Source organism: Sabethes cyaneus, chromosome 1 (assembly GCF_943734655.1).
Source record: "Sabethes cyaneus chromosome 1, idSabCyanKW18_F2, whole genome shotgun sequence".
Classification (NCBI taxonomy): domain Eukaryota; kingdom Metazoa; phylum Arthropoda; class Insecta; order Diptera; family Culicidae; genus Sabethes; species Sabethes cyaneus.
This window is the reverse complement of record NC_071353.1, coordinates 151,184,291-151,210,424: the sequence shown is the minus strand read 5'-3', so window position 1 is coordinate 151,210,424 and position 26,134 is coordinate 151,184,291. Positions and strand designations below refer to the sequence as shown.

General features: G+C 38.1%; 2 protein-coding genes across 2 annotated transcripts; both read right to left on the bottom strand.

The window, feature by feature from the left end:
- Positions 1-5,406: 5,406 nt before the first annotated feature.
- On the bottom strand, positions 5,407-7,209 carry LOC128746450 (uncharacterized). Its single transcript, XM_053843497.1, has one exon. The coding sequence runs from the start codon at positions 7,207-7,209 to the stop codon at positions 5,407-5,409; it is 1,803 nt and encodes a 600-aa protein (XP_053699472.1).
- A 3,596-nt stretch (positions 7,210-10,805) lies between these two features.
- LOC128746449 (uncharacterized) lies at positions 10,806-12,786 on the bottom strand. The gene is made up of 2 exons (XM_053843496.1): positions 11,336-12,786; positions 10,806-11,277 (listed from the first exon to the last, which is right to left on the bottom strand). The coding sequence occupies exons 1-2, from the start codon at positions 12,784-12,786 to the stop codon at positions 10,806-10,808; spliced, it is 1,923 nt and encodes a 640-aa protein (XP_053699471.1).
- Between the last annotated feature and the right edge of the window lie 13,348 nt (positions 12,787-26,134).

Sequence of the window (26,134 nt, the reverse complement as noted above, 5' to 3'; positions counted from 1 at the left end):
TTTTTCGTGTTATATTTTTGCATCCATTTCACTTTGTGGTTAATTTTTAAAGGAACTATTTTCTGTGTCCACTTCTTGGGGCTATTTTTTTTTTTGATTAATTTCTTTGGCATCAATTTTTTAGGTAAATTTTATGTGTCAATTGGTCTTTTGAGTAAAAATTTAGTCAAATTTGGTTCGTTTTGAAGTTCATCTTTTTGTAATTATTTTTTGCGAGTCCATTTTGTGGGTCAATTTTTTGGATTTTTATTTTTGGTCCGTTTTGAGGCCTTTTATCGTTTTCTAGTAAGCTTATTTTTATTATTTGTTCTTCGTCCTTTTATTGTCTTGTCTTGTCTTGATTTGGACCTTCTAGGATTAGATTTAGATCACTACTTATTGAATCACGATGGTTTTGATCCGATCTGGAAGAGGTTTAGACTAATTTGGATTGGATTTATACTACTTTGGTCTGGAATTGGACTTATTAGGTCGGATTTGTACTGGATTTGGACCAAATTGGATCTGATTTGCACTGATCTGGAGCAATTTTGAGCCAATTTCGATTGTCTATGGATGATTGTGGTCAAATTTAGACTAATTAGGATGAGATTTGAACTAATTAATATTGGGTTAGAGCTAACTTGGATTGGATTCGGATTAACCCTCTAGTGCCTAACCTCGCCGATTGACGGGTTAGGAGTATTTCTCTTAAAATCGCCATAAATCGCTGATACTTCATCATAATATATCCTCATCTTTTCATCATTTTCTGTGCCCTTTTATCGCTTTTGTCATATTTTTATTCTCTTATTTTCGTGGTCTTTTCGTCGTCGTGTCTGTTCCTTCGCTGTCTTGTCGTTTTTTCGTCTTATTTTCACCATCATCGTATTCTCTTCGTCGTCTTTGCATTGTCCCGTATTTCCGCCGTCTCACATAGGAGTATGCAGAACAAAAACGTGGCCAAAGGGTTTTCAGTCAGTCATTGCCTCAAATAGCTCAAAAAAGTTATTATTTATTATTTTCAGATGATAAAACTTGTAAATAACAATTTGCCTTCACCTAGCAGTGACATATGTGCTTTTTGATATACTCTTTCGGTATAGTATTTCCATTTATTGTTAATCAAATATGAGTATTAAGTAAAGCATTGTAGTATTTTTTCAGCAGTACAGTAAAAAAATGTAAACAGTAAGTTCACCTTTTACGATTTAGAAACCGCTATGAGTTCGAATCACCCCATTTCATCTGAGCTCGCGTTTGATGCATCATTGTATCCTTCAAGTTTTATGTTTGGCTGACCTGGAACAAGTAGGATATGTTGCTACATCGTCGTAATTGCCTTTTCCCGTCCTATCCAACACAAATTATTAAAAATATCAGCATTTTTATGACACACAATGCAAAACCAGTTATTCCCTAATATTTTAGTTTGTTGTCTATCATACGCGATCAATCAAAGTGAGCTGAGATCTATTTAAATGCTTTTTATCATTAAAGAAGTCCTACCAGCCAAATTTCCTACGTTTTTTCGTGCGACGAAGAAAAAAATGTCGACTAATCGTTTTAATTTCCGTCATTCATAAATGAAAATAACTCACGCAAGGCATTGTCGTTATTCTACAGCCAGGAAAACTTGCCCGACCTGCAGAAATTTTGTAGAATAACACTTGTCATGCCGTCATACACAAATACATGCGCGCTAGCTTCGTAAACATTGTTGTGATTTTTAGTTCGGACGATGAAAAATTTTGATGGACGGATTTTAATAATTTCAATAATATGCTTTAATAGTCGCTTTTCAGTGATTTCAAAGTTCACGGATCGGAAGGTAAGTGGGTTTAAGTCAAATCAGCACAAGAACTTTTGGATTATTCATTAAATCTATCCAACAAATGCTGAAAATTAGAATGATTTTACTTATTACGACGGGAGCTAGAAAAAAAACCCTAGTTGAAGTGCTTCGATTGAAAAAGACTGCAAAGGTTTTATTGGCTTTGCGCGACAACTACTCAGCAAATTTCTTTCCTAGTTATATCATTAGTTTCACGGACGAATCTGACTCTGATTGGATGGCAAAACCTCGGCGATGAAGGCGCTGGATTCTGCCATACAATTTTCTTCTGTCCGTCAATGTTGCTTATCATCCGGAGGGGAACGAAGAAACTTATAAAAATGTTTCAATCACTGCCTGTCGGGATTTTTTTTTATTATATTGGTCTTGTTGAGAACTATCGCATACCCATTTGCAGAGCAGGTCCAAATTTTATTTTGCTTCATCACGCAAGGACAAAATATGTTCATCTAGATGCATATACTTAAGCGACAAGCTGAGCGATCTAGCAGCGTCTGCTACAAGTAGAATTTTGAGTAACAGATACCCTGCAAAATTCTACTTCTGCAAATAACAAGGATAATTATTCTTGTTTGCACAATATATAATATTGTACTGCTTTTTCAAAAGGATAGCTTCGACGAATATAGCTAAAGCCTTTTCTGGGGAATGCTTTTGAACAGTATTTGACTGTACAGTTGTCAACAGTTGTTTTTTTTATTTCTGAAGCTTTTGAGGGATTTTCAGTGATGTCTTTAATGATGCTGGAAACCGTCGTATTTCCCACAGATCTCTGACTCATGTGCGTTGCAAACCTTAAGACCTCAACTGGGAAATTTTCTCTCAGCTCCTGGGTTCTTCTTCGCTTGCTTCTCTCACTAGATTCCGCAGATTTCTTACTTGGGCGATTTGATATCTCAGACCAAGTATATAACTTGATTGTAAAACACAACTAATTTTGTTTGCCTCTTTCAACCGATCCTTATGGTTATAAGAAACAGCCCATCTGCGTTTGAACTGTGTTTTAAAACCTCGCAACTGATGTTTTAGTGCTTGATAGTGATTCTGAGGGCATTTAAGAGTTTCTTTAAGTCTATCTTCCATAAACAAAAGTTTTTCAGGACAAAGATCAGAACATTGCTGTATAAACTGAAAGAGGTGGTTTTTGGAAAATTTCCAGTCAGTTCTCTCAGAATCTGAAAGAATACATCAAAAGTTCTTAACTAATGCATGACAAACACAAGTATCTGATAAAGCTGAAAAAACGCAACAAAAATCTTCAAAACTTCAAATCCAAAAATAAATTGAGAGCGTGAGGATGCGTGAAATTTTCTTTTAGAACGTTATTCTGGAACCCCAGATCTTTCTAATGATGGTAAAATTTTTGCTTAGAGATGCTTAGAACATAAACAAATATGTTTTTTTGTAAAAAATGCCTTTAAAAAAGAATGCAAAAAGTTGCTGCTTCCACGCCTTGCTTACGGGTTTCACCTAAATGTGTATAAAGAAACTTAAGCTGAAATTTACTCTATATACCTTTGTCTTGATTATCCATATTGAATTTTGATGAAACAGTTACCAGAAAATAACAAAAACACAGCAGGAACTCAACCTTGTTGGTCGGACCACCTGCAAAAAAAAAATCACGTTGCGAATTATAGCAAGGTTTTGACAGCTGCACAACTTTGTAAACAATCGAGATGTTTCCAAAATGGCCGACTTGTGGTGCTATAAGTATCTAACAATACAACAATGATAAATAGAACATGGTTCATTGACCTTTTGATTTTTGAATTTTGGCCAGGTTTTTGGCTGATGTACTCTTACGTGCGTCTGTACGTCACTTATTTCACATACCGCCATCCGGGGTGACATTGGGCCACGGGGGTGAGATTGTGCCAAAAATCAGCAATGTTTGTCTATAAAAATAGATTATATCTATGCAAACTGATGGCTCAAATTCAAGATGATTTGAAAGATAACATATTTATTCATAACTTGTAATGGAACACTTGGAGTTTCAAACTTTAGGGCTAAAAATACTGGGAAAAAACGTTGACAATAAATGTCCCATATAAATAGACCCAAACAAGAAATCGCATCCATTTGCTATTCTGAAGATACATTAAGCACAGACAAACAGACGAGACACTCGCGTTAATTTCATCGTCCATTCAAAAACAACTTATTTTTCAAAAAAGCATGTTTCGCAACATGACCATACCGCGGCGCTCGAGTGTTGCTTCGAGTTTCCAGTATAAAACCTTGCAAATGTAAAAAACCTGCAAATGTAAAAAACAGTGTAAAACCCTGCAAATGCAAGCTACTCCGCAACATGCATAACAGAGGGCGCTAGTGTGCAAGCAAAATGTGTAGGACGATGGTTTTTGAAAAATTTTCTTTTATGTGTCATGTCAGTTCGTCAGTGGATTAAGTATTCATTTACAATATATTGAAAGGTTATTATGCATTGGACGGTTTTTGATTACAAAAATAAATTTGTTTCTAAACTTTGCAACGAAAATGCTTCAGTGTACATCAATACACTTGATTGCTTAGTAGGGAGCAAACAGTATCGTAAGTCTGCTAAATAATTAATATTCATCTTTACCTTTTCTCTAGAAATTTCAGATGCTTTGAATAAACATCTTAATATGAGACAAATATGCTTTACTTTATATATACTGTCGGTTTTAAAGGCGAGGCTGATTGGGTGTCCTTTGGCCGCAGTATCTCGAACGAAGTAACTAATTAACTTTGTTGAATGATCAAATAGATAAGTCTTCTGAGATTTTACGCCCCTCAATTTCCGCTTTCTAAAGCCTGGAGACACTACTACACATTAAGTAACTGTATATAAACCACGTACTTATTATTGGTTGTTGTAGACCCCCCGAGTAGTTTTCGTGCATACATTTCATTATAATTTGTAAGGAGCGTTGTTTTTGGTCGTCCCCCAAATTCTAATAGCCCACGTGATCCATGGTTGGCCCCATACGTACTAGTTCATATTGTTCTACATGTGTATTGTTCATAGAAACGCTACTGTTTATTTATTAAGTATTTAGCTTAACTTTATGGTTTTGGCACAATGTCACCCCCTAGAAGGGGTGAGATTGTGCCAAAGTTCATGTAATTTTAATACCATTTGTGTTCATTGTAACTTAATCTTTCTGGCAGTGGTTAACGAAACATTGAACTATATATTGACAGGCTTTGAATCAACTTAATCGCTAAATTGTGTGTATAACAAGCTAAAGAACAAAAACCTATGATTTTTTGGCCCGATCTCACCCCGGCAGACGGTATCGCGAGTCGGTTCCTACGACCATTCGCTCGTGAAAGTACATTTTGTAACATCTTTTCGTCCGCTTTTTATCGTCTTCTGTCATCTTCATCTTCTCATCGTCGTTTTTGGGTCCTTTTTTTGTCGACCCGTAGTTTGTTTTCCGAATTTCCAGTTTTCGTCGTCGGGGCGGGTCTATCGTCACAAATTAGACACTAAACTTACACTCAAATTGTTTATTATTTTCATTTATTGTGCCAGAAAAAAGAACTTTGTTCTTGCCCATCCACTGTAGAAGTTATCTATTCTATTGATGGGCAAGAAAATCCAAAACGATCCGTAGACGGTGCCATTTCCGTGACCAAAGTTCCAGCAAAAATACTCCGCAACACACCATCCAAAGAACGGCACAAACCTGATAGCATCCGCTCAGTTGTTCGATGTTCAACGGAACCGGTCGCAGTTGGTCTCGGGTTTCCTTCGGGAAAAAATCGTAGTTCCCATACTGGCGAACCCAGTAGCTCATCAAACCTGCGGTTTGAACCTGTCCGATAACTCGATTGAACTCCGGTACCAGAAAGGATCGCTTCGGATAGTAGATCACTATCGGCAGAGAGACGACGTAGTCTCGGGTGCTCCGCAGGAATCCCTTATCCAGCCGGTGCTTGTTGTGGAAGGCAATGTGCTCCGTAGTGACCATTACGACACCGTCAGCCAATCGCCGGATGGCGATTGCATCCATTGCTGCATTGAGACTGTCGTTCCCTTGCGGGATGTGCCGGACCCGGCTGAGTACTCGAGTGTTGTTCTGGAAGAACCGCTCGGAGATCTGAAGCATGTGGTAGTACAGTTCGGAACGTTCGATACCCGCAAGGGTATCGACGGGTTCGTGGTTCGAATCGCTGCGCAGATACTTGAACAGTAAACCCTGATAGACGGTTCGAATTTCCAGACAGAATATCATCCACAGGATCAGTAGGGTTCGGGCGAAGTTACGCCTTGGCGTTCGATGGACGCTTCCGATGAAGAAAATGCTGATGGTGTTGTAAAACGGAACTTGATTGTCAGTACCGTAGATAAATTGGCGAACCGTTCGGGGGGCTAAACTGAGCAAGAGGATGGTAGCACCAGCTACGCATACGGTGATTCCAATGGCGATCCACGAGCTCCGCTCGTAAGGTCGAAATAGCTTCTCGAAGGCCGAATACGGATGGCCATCCGGAACAGCAAACACCACACGCGAAGCGTAGTGTGATGTGCCGGGTTGAAGAATCTCGTTCCGATCGGCAGACAATCCTAGGCAGCCGGCTCCAAAGTGTACCGTTCCGTCCTGGAGGATCTTCATCAAACCGGTGCTTCCGTTGCGTCGAGCAACCCCCCACTGGATGCCGTCCGACGGTACGACGGCATCGATTCGGAAACTTAGCTTGCCGGCGATCGTGCTGACGAGCTCACCCTCGAATCCAGCTACGGCGGTTCGGCGATCGTCGCCCGTTGACGTTGGTGTGAAGTGGATGAAGGGAAGCGATTCGAACGTTCCGAAGCGGAGTGGACACTCGTGAAAGTCGGTGAAGTGAGCCTGGAATAGTGGAGTAGTCCGGTTGGGGAGTTCAAAACTATGGATCGTCGGAGTTCCGCATTTGTTTCTCGAGTAAGGGGTGTAGCTGTAGAGTAATGGGGAGTTGTCATCGTTGGATACGATGAGCACTGCTTTGGTGATTTGCAGTTGCCAGAATGAGCGGAATGTGAGTTGGATTTCCGACTCCGAAACGTTTCGGTAGATGACTGTGTAATAGCCGAAGTGGTTGAATTGCTGCGAGGAGTAGAGTTCTGCGATTCGCTGGAAGTTGGAGTAGCTTTCGATGAACGTCACCACGTATTTCCAGGATTGGTACCCGATAAGGTTGGAGTTGATTTGAATCAGTCTAGAGAACCTCAGCCGGCCAATCACTCCATCAACTACGTCTTGGTTCTCACCTTGTATCAGCAGAGGTACCTGTCGCTGGGTGTAATATTCGTCGATGATACTTGCTATCAGATCCACTTCTTCAGTAGCAAAATTAAATCCGGGAATGAACAACCAAACCCAAGCTAGCAGAACCGGTGCCATGTCACTAGTTACTAGCGATTGTCTTGAACAATATTGTGCAGCTTATTTATGTACAATCAAAAGCTCCTATTCGATTAATTCCATACAATGGATCTGATTGCTTGTCTAATCACCGATAATTTGCAGAACTCTTTTCAGCGCTTCCCAGCGAACGGAAAGTAATTCGAGTCGCAGTAGCACAACTAAGAGTTAGACGAAATATGCAGCCTTCTTTCGGAAAAGTCATCATCTCGAGAGCGACCCCCCAAGCAGCACATTTTTCGCATTTATGGTTGCAGAAACTTATTTGTGACTAAAATTAGTCGTAAATCGGTTGCCTCAACTGGATTCTAGCAACCGCATCTAGTTCCGATGCGGTGATAAATCGAATTTGCCCGTTTAAAAAATTTCTCTCAGGCTGGACTTTTTTAAATAGTAGAATTCTGAAGATTACAAAATATTACTAAATATATGGTCCAAAAAATGGCCCATAGATTGAACAAAAATGGACCAAAAAATTAATCGAAAATAGACCAAAAAAGGCATAAAAAATCTACTAAAACTGTACCAAAAACAAGCCAAAAATTGATCCAAAAAGTGCGCCAAATTATGAATCATAAAATGGACCAAAAAATTGACCTCAAAATGAACTAAAAATTAAGCCAAAAATGGGCCGAACAAAAAAAATCGGCTAAAACTCTACCAAAAAATGGACTTAAAATGGTCCCACTAGCGGACCAAAAAAAAAAAGATTAAAAACTGTACCAAACATGGACCAATAATAGAACCAAAAATCAGCCAAAGCATGAACCGAAAAATTGACCCAAAAATGGACCAAAAAATGCAGGTGAATAAATCGACTAAAACTGTACCAAAAATGGACTAAATGGTCCCATAAGCGGACCAAAAAACGGATAAAGAACTGTACCATAAATGGACTAAAATTCTACCAAAACCTAGACCGAAAAATAGACCAAAAATGAATCCAAAATGAAACAAAATGTGGACCAACAAATAGACCTAACATAGGCCCAAAAATCAACTGTACCGAAAATAGACAAAAAAGATCAATCACGAATTTAAAAATATAAGCCGAAAAATTTACAAAACAAATGAGCCAGAAATGGACTAAAGGTAGACAAAAAATAGACCAAAAATGTATCCAAAGAGCAATCAAAACGGACCAAACAATGATCCTAAAAATATATCAAACAATGAACTAAAAATGGTCCCAAAATCTGACGAAAAATAGACCAATAATGTACTGAAATGGACTAAAATTGTACCAAAAATAGACCAAGAATGGACTAAAAGTGAATAAAAAATGGACCAAAAAACGATCGGAAAAATTGACCCAAAAATGGAGCATAAATTAAATCAAAAATGAAGCAAAAATCGACTAAAAATAAACCAAAAAATGAATAGAAAATGGATTAAAAATGCACCTAATAATGGACTAAAGCTGTACCAAAAAATGGACCAACAAATGAACCAAAAATCGGCAAAAAATGAACCAAAAAATGGACCGAAAAATGCAACAGCAAAAATCAACCAAAACTGTACCAAAAAATGGACTAAAATGGTCCAACAAGCGGACCACAAAAGGTTTAAAACCTGTACCATAAATGGACTAAAACTCTGCCAAAATCAAGACCGATAAATAGACCAAAAATGGTAGCAAATTGACTAAAACTATACTAAACAGAGACCAAAAACAAGCCAAAAATTGAACAAAAAAGTGGACCAAAATATGGATCACAAAATGTAACAATAAAATTACCAAAAAAATGAACCAAAACTAGATTTAAAAAAAGGGATCATAAATGGATCAAAAATGGAACAAAAATGGATTAAAAATTAACCTCAATCAATATGAACCAAAATGGATCAGAAAATAGACCCAAACAGAGACCATAAATTAACGCAAAAATGCAGCAAAAAATCGACTAAAATTAAACTAAAAATCAGCCAAAATGAATCGAAAAATTGACCCAAAACTGCAGCTGTAGAAATCGGCTAAAACTGTACCAAAGAATAGACTAAAAATGGTCCCATAAACGGACTAAAAAAAAATTTACAAAACAACAACAATTAGCCCAATAGCCTTTCGGTGTGCTGGTGGCCGACCAACTAAAATAAAAAAAAAAACAAAACAATTGAACCGAAACAGCACCAAAAGTAGACAAAAATATAGACCAGACATGGATCCAAAGTGGAACAAAAACGGACCAAACAAAGAACCAAAAAATGGACCGAGCAATGAACTAAAAATGGTCCCAAAATTAGACAAAAAAGGACCAAAAATGTACTAAAATGAACTAAAATTATACCAAAAAATTGACCAAGAATTGCACCAAAAATGAATGGAAAAATGGACCAAAAAATGAACCGAAAAATTGACCCAAAAATGAACTAAACCTGCAGTAAAAATCGACTAAAAATGTTTGGTACTGGACTAAAGATGGTCCCACAGGCGGACCAAAAAAGGATTAAAACCCGTACCATAGATAGACTAAAACTCTACCGAAACCTGGACTGAAAAACAGACCTAAAATGGCAGCAAAAAATCGACTAAAACTGTACCAAAAATGGACCCAAAAATATACCAAAAAATCAGTTAAAAAATAAATCAAAAATGCAACAAAAATGTACCAAAAACTAGACTAAAGAATGAGTTAAAGAAATGGATCAAACATTGAACCAAAAATGGGCTAAAAATGATCGGACATGGAAAATGAGCGGACCAAAAGCTGCAGCAAAAAATAAAAATGGAAAAAGTGGACCAAAAATGCAATAAAAATGAAATCAAAAATTCATCAAAAAATGAACCAAAAATGAATAAATAATGGACTAAAAAATTGACGCATAAATAAACCAAAAATGCAGCTAAAAATTGACTCAAACTATACCACAAAATGGACCAAACAATGAATCAAAAATTGACTCAAAACGGTCCAAAGAGGACCGAAAAAATGCACCATAAATTGACTAAATCTGTTTAAAGAATAGACCCAGAAATAGACCAAAAATGGTCCAAAAAGGACCAAAAATGCACCATAAATAAACCAAAACTGTACCAAAAAGTGGACCAAAAGATTAACCAAAAAATGGACTAAAAATAAACCAAAATTTAGCCCAAGAAATAGATCAAACATGGAAAAATTGGACCAAAAAAATGAACACAAAGTGCCAAATAATGGACTAAAAATGGACCAAAAAGTTGATCTAAAATGGACAAAAAATTGTTCAAAATATGTACTTCAAATGGACCAAAAAATAAAAAGCGAAGAAAGGAAGGGAAGAACGATGGAACGAAGGAGCGATGGAGGAGGGACGATGGATGAAGGACGATGCAATATTGTTCGAAAATTAAAAAAAAACTAAATTTGCTGGAAATATGGTTGATGTAGCCATTCATAGCAGATATTTACATTTACATTTTACATGAAAATGGTAGAAGAAAGTAATGAAATATAGGTGTTTACTATCTCCAGGCCGAGACAAGACATGAAGGGGAAAGAGTGATTCTCTTAACCACTACAGTACAGTTCATTTATGTGCATTCAAAAGTTCCTATTCGATTACTTTCATACAATGATGAGAACCCGACTAGTTGTCTAATCACCGATAATGTGCAGAACTCTTTTCAGCGCTTCCCAGCGAACGGAAAGTAATTCGAGTGCAAAAATAGCACAACTAAGAGCTAAACAACCCACGTAAATCTGGTATCCACCGGCTAGATGTTGATTGCTAAGTCTCTTCAACTTTGTTGAAGAGCTTAGCCTTCTTTCGGAAAAATCATAATCCCCATAACGTCGCACCCAAAACTCTCCAAGTCCGGATGCGCTGATGAAGCGAATTTGCCCGTCGAAAACCTCGCTCAGGCTGGACTTTTTCGGATAGTAGAACCCAACCGGATAGGCGGCAACGTTCTTCTGTGCCACGTGGACAAACTGCTGCTTCGAGCGTAGCTTGTTGTGGTAGGCTACATGATCCTGGGTGGTCAGAACAACACCCTCGACTAGCCCCCGACCTAGACCGTCGATCATCCGGCCCAAACTATCCCTGCCCGGCTGAATGTGGATTACTCTAAAAGAAGAAAATTGTCGGGTTATTGGACAAAATACAGTTCAGATGCTGGGATTACCTTTCCAGAATGTGGGGCATTGTTCTGAAGTATCGTTCACCAATCTCCATCATGTAGTAGGGAAGCCCTGAGCGATGAATATCGTTCATCGTTTTCAGCGGCTCATGGTTCATCGTTCGCTGCAGGTACAGATAGAGCGAACTCTGGTAGAGCGTTCGGAGAATAAAGCAGGAACCTATCCACAGGAACAGAATGGTTCGTGAGAAGTTCCGTCTTGGAGGCTTAGGCATGGCTCCGCCAAAGTAGACTTGCAGCATGTTAAGAACCGGAGCTGAAGTCTCGCTACCGTAGACAAAGTTACGCGTCTGCTGGGGTGTGAATTGCAGAACTAAAACCACAACAACTCCCGCGGTCAAACAAATCAGCGTTAGGGCCCAAATCGTAGCGCTGAAAGGACAAAACAACTTTTCGAAGGCCGAAAACGGTCTTCCAGCTGGAACAGCAAAGAGGACCTGACTGGTGTGATGAGCTAGTCCCGCTTTCAAGTAGCGATTACGATCGTAGGTAAATGCCAAACAAGCGAACCCGAAGTGCACCTGTTCCTCTTGGATCAGCTTCATCAAACCGGTACTGTTCCCGGGCTCCCTCGCGAATCCCCACTGCGATCCGTTCGGTGCAATCTCATACCGGATTGTGAAGTTGAGTCTTTCCATTAGAAGATTCACCAAGTCTCCCTCGAAACCTCCGACGACAAGCGTTGAAGAATCGTTTGCCTGTTTAGGAATGATCGTGTAAGGCTTCGCCTCGAAAGTTCCTCCAATTAGCGGGCATCCGTGAAAGGTCGTCAAGCGGTTTGGGTACAAATCCAGATCATATCCAGCCATGCTGGTTATGTTGTACCAAACGACGGGCTTCACTTTCCCGCACTGATTTGGGCTATAGGGAAAATAGGTATGAACCTGAACTGCATCCTCACCTTTGGAAAGCAGAACATTAACGTTGTAGATATCCAATACCCAAAGATCTTCCAGCATTCGTTGGATCACATCACCAACGTATCCGTCCCCCACCGCACCAACGATCACAACCAGATAGTAACCGGAAGAATCAAACTTTCTGTAATCCATCGACGCATAGATTCGTCGAAAACTGCCATAATGGCCATCGACGACTAAAACATTGTAGCGGTGCGCATGAATGGGGTCCGATCGCGGTTCGAAGAACCGCACAACCAGATCACCGTTCAACAGCTGAATCATCCCGTTGATAAAATCTTGCTGCTGCAGGAACGAACTGGACGAACTAGCTTGAAACGCTTGCTGGATCAGGACGGCCTCGTGGGAATGGCTGAAGTGACGACGAAGAATGGTGGCCACCACTTGGGGGTAGAACCGAAGAACCGCAGAAGCAGAAAGCAGATTCACTTGTTCTTCCAAAGGGAAGCGGACTTTGGCAGTGACCACCAGCAGCAGCAGCAGAATGGTGGCCAATAACGTTTGGAACAGTTTCATCACTGCGTTGCGATTGTTCGGTTATCGATCGGTATGGATGGGTTTTACTCGTTATTTAGCTGGACTGATTGCTACTAATTGGCGGATGACTTCTTTCATGGGGGATTCTTTTGTTTGTACAATTGAACAATTATGAACAAAACAAGGGAAAAGTTAATTAAATTTGGCGATCAACAGAGAATGTAGAATATGTTGACGACTCATCTAATTGAACTTACCTTTCCTCGTTGTGAATCAATGTGAATCAATGGCCAAAGAGAAATGCAAATCGTTCGAGTTTAAAGCCTAAAGCGAGAAGTATATGAACAGTGGCAAATGTAAGCCATTATTGTCAAACAGTCAAAGTCAGAAGACAGTTCATTCAGTAGAAGCCAATACTAGAAGGTAGGTTTCATGCATCGGTCGAGAAATGTATAAAACGCCAATAGTCAAAAAAAAAAAAATAGCGTAAAATACTACTAAAGCGTCGAAGGAGGTTCGAACGGTTTGTTTGTTATAAACTACATGATCTGACAATAGTAGTGTTAATGATTAAGCACCACAAAATTAGCAGTATAGAAACACACAAAAACATATTTATCTACGAAGCCGTTGTTTAAACGTTTTTGACGTTATATTAAAATCAAATATATCTGCTACAGCATTAAAGCTCGCCGACATGAAGTATAGTTACTATATATATAGTTCGGCGGATAGAAAACCAGGCGAATTGGCATCCCTGATTTTTGAAATTAAATTTGAAATTATGGAGAAATGTACAGGTTTTTAGGGAAAATAATCGCCAGCGGGTGTTGAAAATGACTAGTTCTATGGAAATAAATTGTGTTTATTAACATTACTCCCACTGTTGGCAACCGGGCATAAGGGTTGGGTTGCGATCTGCTCGTCGATCACGATCGTGCTGGTTGCTAGATGTGCCACTCTCAACTGCTCGACTTATGCTGCACCAAGTGCACAAAGAAGCGCTATACAATTGGCTTGATTAATAGCGCGGTGATCCATAATACTGATCCCGCGTATAATACGATTAGGTTTTCAATAAATTGCTTGGAATTAAAAAATTTATAAAAGTTTAATTGTAATTACGATAGTGAAGTTAATTATGTAAGTGTGATGAAATATTTTGTATACTAATGTGCTAATTATAAACTATGTTCCCATAATTATAATAGCGTAATTTGCGAGCAAAGCTTAAGAACGTGTTCTGTGTTGAGCGTCTTCTCAAAACTATAGGTATTTGCATAAATAACGTACATTTAAAAATAGCTCACAGCTTTCTTTCTTAGCACAGTGAAGTTGTTTAATCAGCATATATGCGACAGCTTGATCTAATCCGTGATAGAATCACTATTTTGTAAGTGACCATTGTTTGTAAGATAACCTATATGTAACATTTGTACTCGTTTTAGCTTGAAGCTTCTGAATATAAAGATTGCTATCAGGAATAGTGTCTAGTTTTGTTTCTCCGTAACACCCACAATTCGAATTTTGAAAAACGTTTGGCTCCGCTTTTGACGTTTAATTGGCTCCCGATTGTTGTATCCGCCGAACTATATATTTAGTAACTATAACATGAAGTGGATAGGATCATGTTGCCAGTACTTTGCATTTCGCTGAGGTAAGAACAGCAGGTCTCTGGGCCTCAGAGTCCTTTCCGGTGCATACCTATTAGGTTGCTGTAGAATACTTGGAGAATCGATCTCGTGGAACAAAATTTGTTCCATAAAGACAGCTTGAGTTTCGAACCGCCTTCGTACGTTCTAAAGTCTGCATTTCAAGAAGCTGGCAGCACTCTGCATACGGTAGTAGCTGGTGTTGATTCCGCCATGGAAGGAACATCGTAGAACATATCGCTCGAATTTTAGCTGAAAGGCTTCAATTCTTGCTATGCAATTAGCATGGAATTGGCACCAAAAAACGAGTAGGTCTCAAGGACGGAACGCACCGGGGAATAGTAAAGTGACCATAGTAGTAGGACCATATCAGATCATTAGATCAAAGACTAATGTAAACTGTCTTTTTGGCATATGCATGTTTATAAGAATCTGTGAGTGCCATTGTTTAAGTGAATGTTTAAAAGAGAGAAAATTATTCAGATTCAATTCCTCATTGAATGCAATGAATGGTGGCTTTGAAAATACGTGGACGGGGGTTCATAAGTACAATGCCTGCAACCATTGAGACATAGAAGATTTCTTTTAAAAAACACTTGCGTGCATCATAAAGGTTGAAATGGTAATGAATGACCAGCCCACAGATTATTGTATTAAATATGATTACACGTAGCTTGACATGTTTTAATAATCTTACTTTTACTCGCTTGTGACCTTTAAAAGGGCCATTGGTTACAAATAACATTAAAACCAAAGCACGTTCATCGCAAATATGATGTGCCATTCGAATGTGTTTCTCTTTTGATATGAATGACAACAGGCACGTAAGTTAGCGGCGTCGATTCACTGTCTTTTGCTCCGAGAAGGTTTTACTAGTTTATTTTCACAGCTTACCGCTTATTACATAGCAGAAAATATGGCCCATACGCAAAAATTTCTGTTCTATTTGTATGAGAGTCCCTATCCTCCTATCACAGGGGTGAGGGGCCTCAAACTATCATAAAATAAATTCATGCCTCCACCCCCACATGCCAAATTTGGATCCATTTGCTTGATTAGTTTTCGAATTATGAGAAAATTTGTATTTCATTTGTATGGGAGCCCCCCTTCTTAAAGAAGGCAAAGGTACTAATTCATTATAGAAAAAATTCCTGCCTCCAAAAACCCCCACATGCTAAATTTGTTTCCTTTTGATTGATTAGTTCTCGAGTTATGAGAAAATTTGTATATTATTTGTATGCCCCCCACCCCCCTCCTCCTAAAGAGGGGAAGGATCTCAATTCACCATAGAAAGAAATTCTTGCCTTCTGAAACCCCCAAAGGCCAAATTTGGTTACATTTGGTGAAATAGTTCTAGATTTATGAAGAAATTTGTATTTCATTTGTATAGGAGCCCCCCGTTTTAGAAGGGGAAGGAGTCTCAGTACACCATCGAAAAAAATCCTACCTTCTAAAACCCCCACATGCCAAATTTGGTTCGATTTGCTTGATAAGTTCTCGAGTTTCGAGGAACTTTGTGTTTCATTTGTGTAGGGGCCTTCCCTCTTACGCTGTCCATAAAATTGCTCTCTCGCCCCTCCATAAAATTGCTGATCATTTTATCTTTCCAACGACATATAAATTGTTCAGTATCGTTCAGTAGTTTAGCAGTTATTAGCATTTGAAATCTTTCATTCCAACGTTACACTTCTACTTTCGTTTTCACAAAGTGCTACCCAGTCCCAGATAGTAAACAAAGACGTAGTCCTACGTCAATATAAACCATTCGCTGGAACGCTAAGCAGTCTACGGTATCGTTGACAATCTTGGAACAGTTTCACGTCGTCTGCAAAAAGCAACCGGCAATCTTCCGGGAGTAGAAATGAAGATAAGAGTTAGGATCGAAGCCATTACGCGCAGTACAAACTCCAAGCTTTTTTAATTTTGCTAGTAGAATACTGTGATCACTCGATCAAATGCAGCTTTTAAATCGGTGTAATTTCAAGTCCTGTTATAAATATAATTTAACTCCGCCTGCAAATCAAGGATCTCTGTAGAGGCATGTTCGAACCAAGGTGAGTTAAAATAGGTGATGAAAAGTTAAAATAGCTGTAGCTACTCAGAACCATAGCAGAGGGTCCAAAGCCCCTAAAGTAGGATTGTTTTAATAGCTGTTATCCATGGCTATTATGTAAAAACTTGAATGGATAAACCCCTAATCCAAGGTGTGACGCGACCCGTGCCGAGGGATGAATGGTGCAGGGGGTTCTATAAATACTCTGCCGCAATGGAGCCTGTGGAGTGCCAGGGCGCCCTCCACACTAACTTGCCCTTGCTGCATTAAGCCGGTCACTGATGCGGTGGACCATTTCTTACCGAGCAGCCGCTCTCTGCCGGAAAACAAAGAAACGAAGAGGGCGGAGATGAGAATAGGGGAGGAACAGCACTTGAACGATGCGCTAGCAGAACGGGGACTCCGTAGCCGCAAAGTCACCGAGTTGACAACAGGGACGCAAAATGTACTGATTGGTGACAAAAATCTGAAGACATTTACCATTTTTTCATCCTACCAGTCTTGCGACATGCTGCCGGTACACAAGCACCGAAAAGAAATGCAAGTGCAACGAAAACAGAGCAGTCAGCAGTCTTCGAGACACTTTTGTATTCTCTTGTATTCTCTTTTGCAGTTGCGCACGTAAACCAAACATACAGCTTTCCCCCAAGCAACACGGTTTTAAATAAGAAGGTCCCCAATACACCTTATTCTCGATCACTTCTCTATAGTATTCCAATTATAACTGTATGCAAAAAGCGACAAATGCATATCATTTCTATACGACATTTCGCATGAATGGTCAGCTGACGTACGAAAATGTTTGCTTGTTATCATGTACACTTGTTATCACCGTTCACTTTTAAAACATCAAATTGGACTAAGAAATCTTGTTAAGACGAGAGGACTTTATCAGTTTTTCTAGCGTACTTCTCAAGCACAGATATCAAATTAGTATAAATCTGAACATCATAAAGAATGTTTGACCTGCTGGGACGAGGGGGCTTTGTCGTTTTTTTCTTTCTAAGAATAGAGTAATCGAAATCACAGTACACAGATGGTGTATTTAACTGTCGACAGTGCCTGTGAAGCAAGGCGATCACCAAGAACATGTATGAGGATATTTGACCTTGAAATTTTTCGTTAATTTTCACAAATCAGTGATTAAAAACGAAAGTAGGGTAGACGTACCAAATATGGTGGAGATATGTCATCTATTAAGACAAATTTACGTATAAATATCTAATTATGACTCAAAACGTATAATACCTAAAAGTTTTCCAGTACTTTGTGATCAGTAGAAAAGGAATCAGGCGTCAGTTTTGATGATTTTTTGACGAAAGTTTTCAAAAAGCTGGTTTGAAAATAGCATTGCAATGTACCAATTATAGTAGTAGCGTTTCTGGCATTTCGTTATATGTGTACCAAATATGGTAGTATACTGGAACACCGAAGAGTAATTAAACAATCAATTAATGAATTAAAATAGATGAAAATGAGTAATGAAAACGACGCTTATTTGAATTTTATTGTAGAAAATATTTAAAAACGGTTCAGAGGTTACATAGCGCGTCTATGGAGGTGGAAAAGAAAAATATCTATTGGTATTGCGGCATGGAAAAATTTCCCAGAAGAGCATTTCCTATTACAATAAAACATCAAATATCAAAAATGTGTTAAATAAGTAATCAATGCACACCGCCTTCCATTTTTCTATTGATAACAGTGCCTCAGCCAAGCAGAATTTGAAGAAGTGGTGTATGGAACAGTTGTAGAAGTAGTTATTAATAGTTAAGTGTTCGAATCTCGGCTGGGAGAAGCTGCTAGACTCTATCTAGCACTAGCTAGAACTAGGGATATCCACTAGGGTTGGAGTGTGGGATATTTTAAAATTTTATGTTACTGTTTAAGGACGGGGGTGTGTACGAAAATCTAAAACTGATGCAACTAGCAACTATGAGTTTCGTAATAGTAACAAAAAATAAAGTTTTTATTTCTAAATTTAATGTTATTTTTTAATTATGGTTTCCTTTTATTAATTTCTTCGTTTTCTGCCGCTTCTTTTCCTTCCGACCGCTTGCTAATAATACTGTTTCTGGTGTGCGGATAGAACATCCGGGTTTGCGACGCATCAAACCAGAGATCCACTTACGTCCTGGAAATAAAAAACATTTAAAATGTATAAATAATGTTCAGGAAACTTTTGGAATCGGAAAAATCATGATGAGAATTTTAATTAATCATAAATACGACCGCAATACGCGAGCACCGTTTGTCTCACACAATTTTCCAACGTGCTCTCTCATGATCCCTGCTGGTCCCAAATAGAATTACCTGGTCGATTGTTCCAAAACAGCGTGATCCGCTCCTTGGATGTCAGGTACTCACTCACTTAGGACAGAAGTGTATGTCGGGAAACTGATCCTGCTTACCAACAATTAGTCGACACAATTTGCTGCTCCTTTTGTTTTGACAGGACAGTTAGTAGGTTTTTCTGCAATGTCCAATTCTCCAGTAAACGATAGTGGACATCGGAATCCCGAACTGTTTACAGCTTGCGTAAACCATCATCCCGGAGTTGAAGACCTCGGAAAAAAACTTCTTCGAAGTAATGTTTACGGGAAATTTGCTTTCGGTATTTGCTGTTGAATGTAAATCAAATATTGTAATTATATTTAGATAATAAGCGACTAGTTATTGTTCATACCTGATATTTTATTAACAGCAAAAGCTAATAAAACAAACTAGTTTTCAATCACACCCGATAAAGAACGCACTATGACCAAAAGTGACAACGATGAGAAAAACCCGAATTAATCCACCTACCGGCGTGACCTAGCCTTTCTACTGCCACAATAATCATTATTTAATTTCTCAGGAACATCTATAATTAACTTGACTATATTTTTAAATATCCGTTCCATATTCCTCAAAATCCTTATTTGCCAGTAAAATTCACAACGTATTGCGTAGAATAATTCTATTTTCTTTCCTTGGGTGCGTAAATACTTGTAAGCGTCATTTATGTTATTTGATGAACACCTTATTTAGTTTTATAATCGGTCGGCCTTAACTTTTGGGTTTCAGAGCCACATACGAAACTTATTTTTAATTGGCAATATGAAATATATGTTCATAGCAGATTTTTTGATATTTTTTTTGAGTGGTTTTAGCCCAAAGGGTAAATTTTTTTTTTGATATTTTGATATTAATACCATGCGTTCAAAAGTTAGCATCTTTGAAAAACAAGAGTTCAGAAAAATTATTATATACTTCACTTTTGAAGAAAAAGGATTTCGACAACAATCATTTTCTCAAAATTTTACTATTAGTTTGCTTGGCTTCAATTGTGCAATATATCTGAATCAGAAAAAATAACTGAATAGAGCATTAGATATGAAAAAGAGAAATTAAATTTTTTCTTAGCTGGTGCTCCTTCAGATAATTATTTTTGCATGGAAATCAAAACTTGAGCTTCTTTTGAATGTACTCTCATGAAAAGATAGTCATTAACTTGATCACATCGTTTTTACAATGTTAGAGGGTTAGGAAAACAAGATGAGGTTGAAAAATAGTGCAAAAACTGCGCCATAAACATGCTTGAGAATGAGAAATATGATCGATATGATTTCCAGTGCTTGTCATTTCTGATTTATTTATTAAAACATGATACATGACATAAGACATCTGTTCTTTAAAATGTCACTAACGAAAACAAATCTTACAAAGTTACTACCGTGCAACGTTTACTTCCTATTTTTCATATAACATTTCTAAGCTCTAGTATCTATGGATTGAAAAGAGCATATATTGATGCGCAAAATTTGTTTGAAATTTGTATAAATTTATTTGGAAAAATCAACTCACTAGTATTTTGATCCCATACACCACTATACTTATATACTTAAATTAACTGCTTTTCTCCGCTTTTTGCTTTTCGTGTACAATTGTGAGTAACAGCAAGTGAAGAAAATGACAATTGAAATCTAAAATCAAAGAAAAGAAAAAACTTTGCAATTGAATCCCGCTATTTAATATTTATTTGCGACAGATACGTAGTTCGCCTACGACGTGCAGGCTTCATCAGTGTCTTATTTCAAAGCGTATACGTATCTGTCGCGAATAAATATTAAATAGTGGAATTTAGTCGGTAAAAGTTTTTTTTTCTTTTATTTCAGAGTTCGTATTCCACTAAGAGGCTTCAAAAACTTCTGACTATTGACATGTTTCTCACTTTTCTTGAATTTCATTGCAAATTGTCATCAGATACACATACATACATACATACATACAACATACATACATACATACATACATACATACATACATACATACATACATACATACATACATACATACATACATACATACATACATACATACATACATACATACATACATACATACATACAATCAACATTTGATTGATACGTTTTGATTTCACACGTTTTAACGGTTTAATATACGGTACTTAAGTGTTAAAGTTTGAATAACTTTTGAATGAACCGTCCGATTTTAAATAACTCGGTTTCGTTTGATAGATCTCAGCAGTAATTTTCAAATAATAATAAAATGTGTGATGTTTTTCATTGAATTAATTCTTAAATGTTACAAAAATATGTTTTAAATACTATTTTTTCACATTTCTTTATGTAACTTTCAAACTACAAGTCCAATCATCATGAAATTTGGAAGTTAAGGGTTTGTAAGGCTCCTCTTTCATATGCAATCAATTTTGTTCAAATCGGTTAAGGGATCTATGAGATAATGAAGTCCCATATTTTTCGTATTTTTATACATAACTTTTGAACTAAAAGTTCGATCAGTATGAAATTCAATAGCGACCAATGGGACACCTAGACCTTTCATTTGACACTAAGAACATTAAAATCGGTCCAGCCATCTCCGAGAAAAGTGAGTGAGATTAAAAGCGTTACATACACACACACACACACACACACACACACACACACACACACACACACACACACACACACACACATACATACACACACACAGAAAATGCTCAGTTTTCGAAACTGAGTCGAATGGTATATAACATTCGGCCCGCAGGACCTTCTTTCCATTTTCGGTTTTCCAAGTGATTTCTATACCTTTATACTATATATTTATATAGTAGAAAGGCAAAAAAGATTTCGTATGCTACGATAATCGGTCATCGCCTACTACTATGATTGGCGCACCGTTGTGAAATTTTGCCAATCATGGTAATACATAAAAGCAATCATTCATGACTAAAATCGTATTAATTTTTTATTTCACAACGTTAAGAAGGTGGTGACTAATTCCCCCATGCAGTTTTATTTTCGAAAAATATAGTTTTAATATCGAAAATGTCTTAATTACGATTACGTATAGCTTAGCGAATCGCTAAGAAATAAGTCTCACAGTGACACGAAATTTTCAAAATATGTTTTTTCACATAAAACATTAGTTTACACTAAAAGTAAATCAATAAATTGGTACAGGAGAACTTTTTTTTGCGTAAAAATATCTTTTGGAATGCAGAACAGCGTGTTATTCATGTTAAACGATCAACAATTTCTCTCGTATTACCATGATTGGTGCTATAACTATATTTGGTACTTCTACCCTAATAATATAAATCACATAATTGCTACATCTATTATGAGCCGATCGGTATCTAAACCAGGAAAACCAGGAACCTTTCAAAATCTTTAATCTTTTCGTGATGCCCGTATTTTTTTTTATTTTTTGGAATAACACCCTATTCCAAACTTTGCCGTAAGATGTAGTTCTACATCAAATCATGACTGAATGGGAAGGAAAACGGCACATAAAAAACAAGAAAGAGAGTGGAAATGGAAAAAACGGGAGGAAAAGGAATGAAAACGAGACTAGATAGGGAATACGGCGGAGAATAAAGATATACCAAAAGCAAAAAGGAAATAAAAGGAAGAGCGGACTAAAGAAAACGTTAAAATGATAGAGAAAAAGGCGAAAAATCGGAGATAAAAAGTATTACCGGAAGGAAAGGAACCAAAAACAAGCAAAAAATGTGACAGAAAAGGCGGAAAGATGGGGCATCAAAAAGTTAAAAACGGAACAGAAAACGAGAAGGAAAAGGAATAAAAAGAGTTAGAAAAGAATAAAAACTGGGTACGAAAAAGAGGGAGAAAGATAATAGAAAAGACGGAAAACGGGAAATAAAGTTATAAAAAAGTACGGAGGTCTGTGTCTAGGAGAACGAACGAGGAACTCACGTAGGACTACGTAAGCGGCTACAATTCGATAATGCTTGACAATTTAAAAAAATTCAGAATTGTAATTTACTGTATTGTAAGAAATACCCTACAACATTTATATACATTTGTTAAATGAAGATGAGTTGAAGTAGCCTCAATGTGTGTACTCTGCATATCAGTTTTATCAGTTTCTTAGAGTTTGTAGTTCCACTAAGAGTTAAACCACCAGGTTTGCCCATGATTGATGATGATTTCGCATTTTAACAATTTTTGCTTGCTTATAACCATGGTTAAACCGAAAACATAAATAACTATTCTGGGTTATCATTTACAACACTGATTCGCATTCGTCAATTTCCATGTTATTGTTGACAGCATTGACACCATTCATTATGATAGATTGATTTGAAGTATAATTGTCTTACAACTAACATGTGGACAGCCAGTTAAAATATCAATTAGCTAACTTCCTCTGCAACTTACTAGTTCCTTTCGACACTCTATTTTATAGCTATTAGCATACTTGACAGAAATACAATTAAAACTATGTAAAGAATTGCAAGCAACTAACTAACGCAAAGCAGTCGAATAAGCAGAACAGGAGAAGTGTGGAAAAATGGCATTACAAGGATTTTGTATATTCAGATACGTACTTTTAAATCACGCATTTTGATTTTGAAAATATGTGCCTACGGAAGCCTGAGATGTCGTGGAAAACTGTAATATTTGGGAACAAAAACTTCTATAACTTCTTTTAGGCAATAGACAGCAAATACTTAATAGTATTAAAAAATGCATAATTTTACGCCCAAAAAGTCATCCTAACACAGTTTCTAAATTGGCTTTCAAATAAAATTGTACGAGCAAAAAAATTGATTTTTTTAGATCCACCCTGACACAATCTGTAATAATCATTATATATCAATTCACAGATGAGATACAGTTTTTGTTTCTTTAGCAAAGTTTCTGCAAAATAAATTATCTACAATTTTGTAGTAGGAAATATTGCTCTATGTCACAAGAATAAAAAGTTAAAGTTTTTAAAACGAGCAAAAGTGAACCACCCTAGTGACTAATTATACCAAAAGAAAGGTCTCTTTTTGTAAACAAAATCTTCCGAATACATGAAATCTGTTTGCTTTTTCGACCATAGTGCCTAGCAAAGTTCAAAATTATAAACAAACGGATTGCCGATGTATGCCAGCTTCGGATGCTACCAAAACAAATCATTCGAATTCGAAGTTGTCTGACAAGTTTGGAACTACGCCGTGGCGTTGCCTACCACCTTCGACCTACGACCGGTATCCAAATTTAGTAAGAATCGAATTCGGTCGATTATCCGATCTGCGGGTGGGATCAGAAACGAATAGATTAAAATAACCGCACGTCTGCTGCTGCGCCGTAAAGTTGCTTTATTTTTTTGGTGATCAAAATAGTGAGTTGTTTTTGTTCAATATGACTCATATTCTAAAAAAAAGTAATATGAAAAGTATCTAAGCCACGCTTAGGCAAAGTAATGTCTAGTCTAGTCCAGTTCGAAGCTCAAGCCTGAATTCAGATCCGAATCCAAAATATGTAAAACAGATAAAATGAACATGAAAGCAGTTTTAATTTTGGGACTTTGGATTAGGGTTCCGTATAGTTCTTACTTCCTTGTGAAGCACGAAGAAATCATCATCCTCGTTGTCGACGTTCTAACGCTTATTGCCATACACTGATGCGGAAAAAGAATGATAATCCATCGAATCGACACGATTAGAACACGCTGACTGCCTAGAAAATATGACAGGCTAAATGAACGGGCAACAAAACTGGTTGGCGAATATATTTCCGACGCGTGTGGAATATTTTAATTCCATTGTCGGGCATTGTTGAAACCAACTAAATAAAGGTATAGGTAGGAAGACGATTCATGCTCTCACCAGCCGCAGCCGGCCGTTTTTCTACGCCGGTGGTAGAACAAACGACCGAAACTAACGACGAACGACTAGCACACGAGAAGATTAAAATTATGGTCAATAGACGACAGTCGAAAACAAACTGCATTGCGTCTTAGTGGGGTTATGTTCACTTGATTCGGAGGGCGTTTCTCTCTTTATGACAGCCTAATCGGAGACCCCCGTCTAAATGGTCATAATTACACCCTGCTTGAGATATGTGTTTGCGTGAAGCTGTAGCCGGCGAGGTGCTCAAGAATTTACTAGGCTAAGGACACTTCCCCCGGGGGGCGGATCGTGGCAGTGCTACTTCACGATTTTTCACTGCATTATCGTCGCGATCGTGAGAGCAACAATCATCATACTCAAACGGAGTGCAATTCAAACGAGATTTATATGACATTACTGGATACGGTACTTACTTACCTGACCGACGACGACGAGAACCCGATAATTCAAACATTGCACGTCATTTGGAAACCTGTCGAACTGCCGCCGCGCCCGCCCCGGCCGGATGCAAAACTGTATGCCTGCCATAAGGTGTTTGAGAAGATACGACACGATTTAGTAACGATACCGGTCCCCGGTCCGGAGGGTAAACATCCCGACCGTAACAACCGCGGCGTGTAATAATGATTACAATAATGTATGCAGTTGGCGTTGCATTTCCTGTTTGTTGAGTACGTCTTGTTTACATCGGTGCTTTGCACCGACGATTGCTTTGATCTGCGGTGGAAAATAACACCGAAAGTGATTTATTTTTAGAGTTGACATTTGGCATTGTACTGTCAAATTTTCGTGACGCGCTCAAAACCGTTTAGGACTGAACAGGAATGCGTACCCGGAACACGTCAATCGTCAAACGTGATTTAATCTGCGAATGTAAACAAACGAACCGACAAGTGGCAGGCACCTAGGGCGTCAATGTCCATACCTCGTATCGTATAAGCTCATAATCGAATTCACCGATCAACGGACGTCAGATTCCGCGTGGTTCCAGCAAAACAATGACGCCACAGATGAAGCGTGAACGCGTTGATAAAACATATCTCTCGCTCTTCGGAACGGTACTTAAGCTTTCAAGTGATGATCCCCCACGCTTTATCTCCGCGCGGTGCAAGTCATCGTGTTTAGTCATTTCGGCAATGATAGGAATGACCTGTTATGCTCTCTCTAACACGGCACGTGTAGCACTTCGCGGGGTCGGAACCGTAAACGGATTGTCGGTCAACGAGCTGCGAGTGAATGGAGTCAGCCTAATCTTCCCCTAAAATCGCGGTAACCACCGGACCCCAAGGCACGTGTCGGCGTGTGTTTTCCACAAGTTTGCACTATAATGAATCTGTCAATTGCCACTTTAATCAGCAAGTCGATTGTCATTAGTTCGAGTGAAATTGATAGTCGTCCACCAGGTGTATCAGTCTCAGATCATTAGATAGAAGATCCACACCGCTTCGTACAGTAATAATTATCACGTTAAGTGCGCATTAGGAATGCGTACTTTGCCCGTCGAGACAAACAAGAAAAAACCCTCGTTCC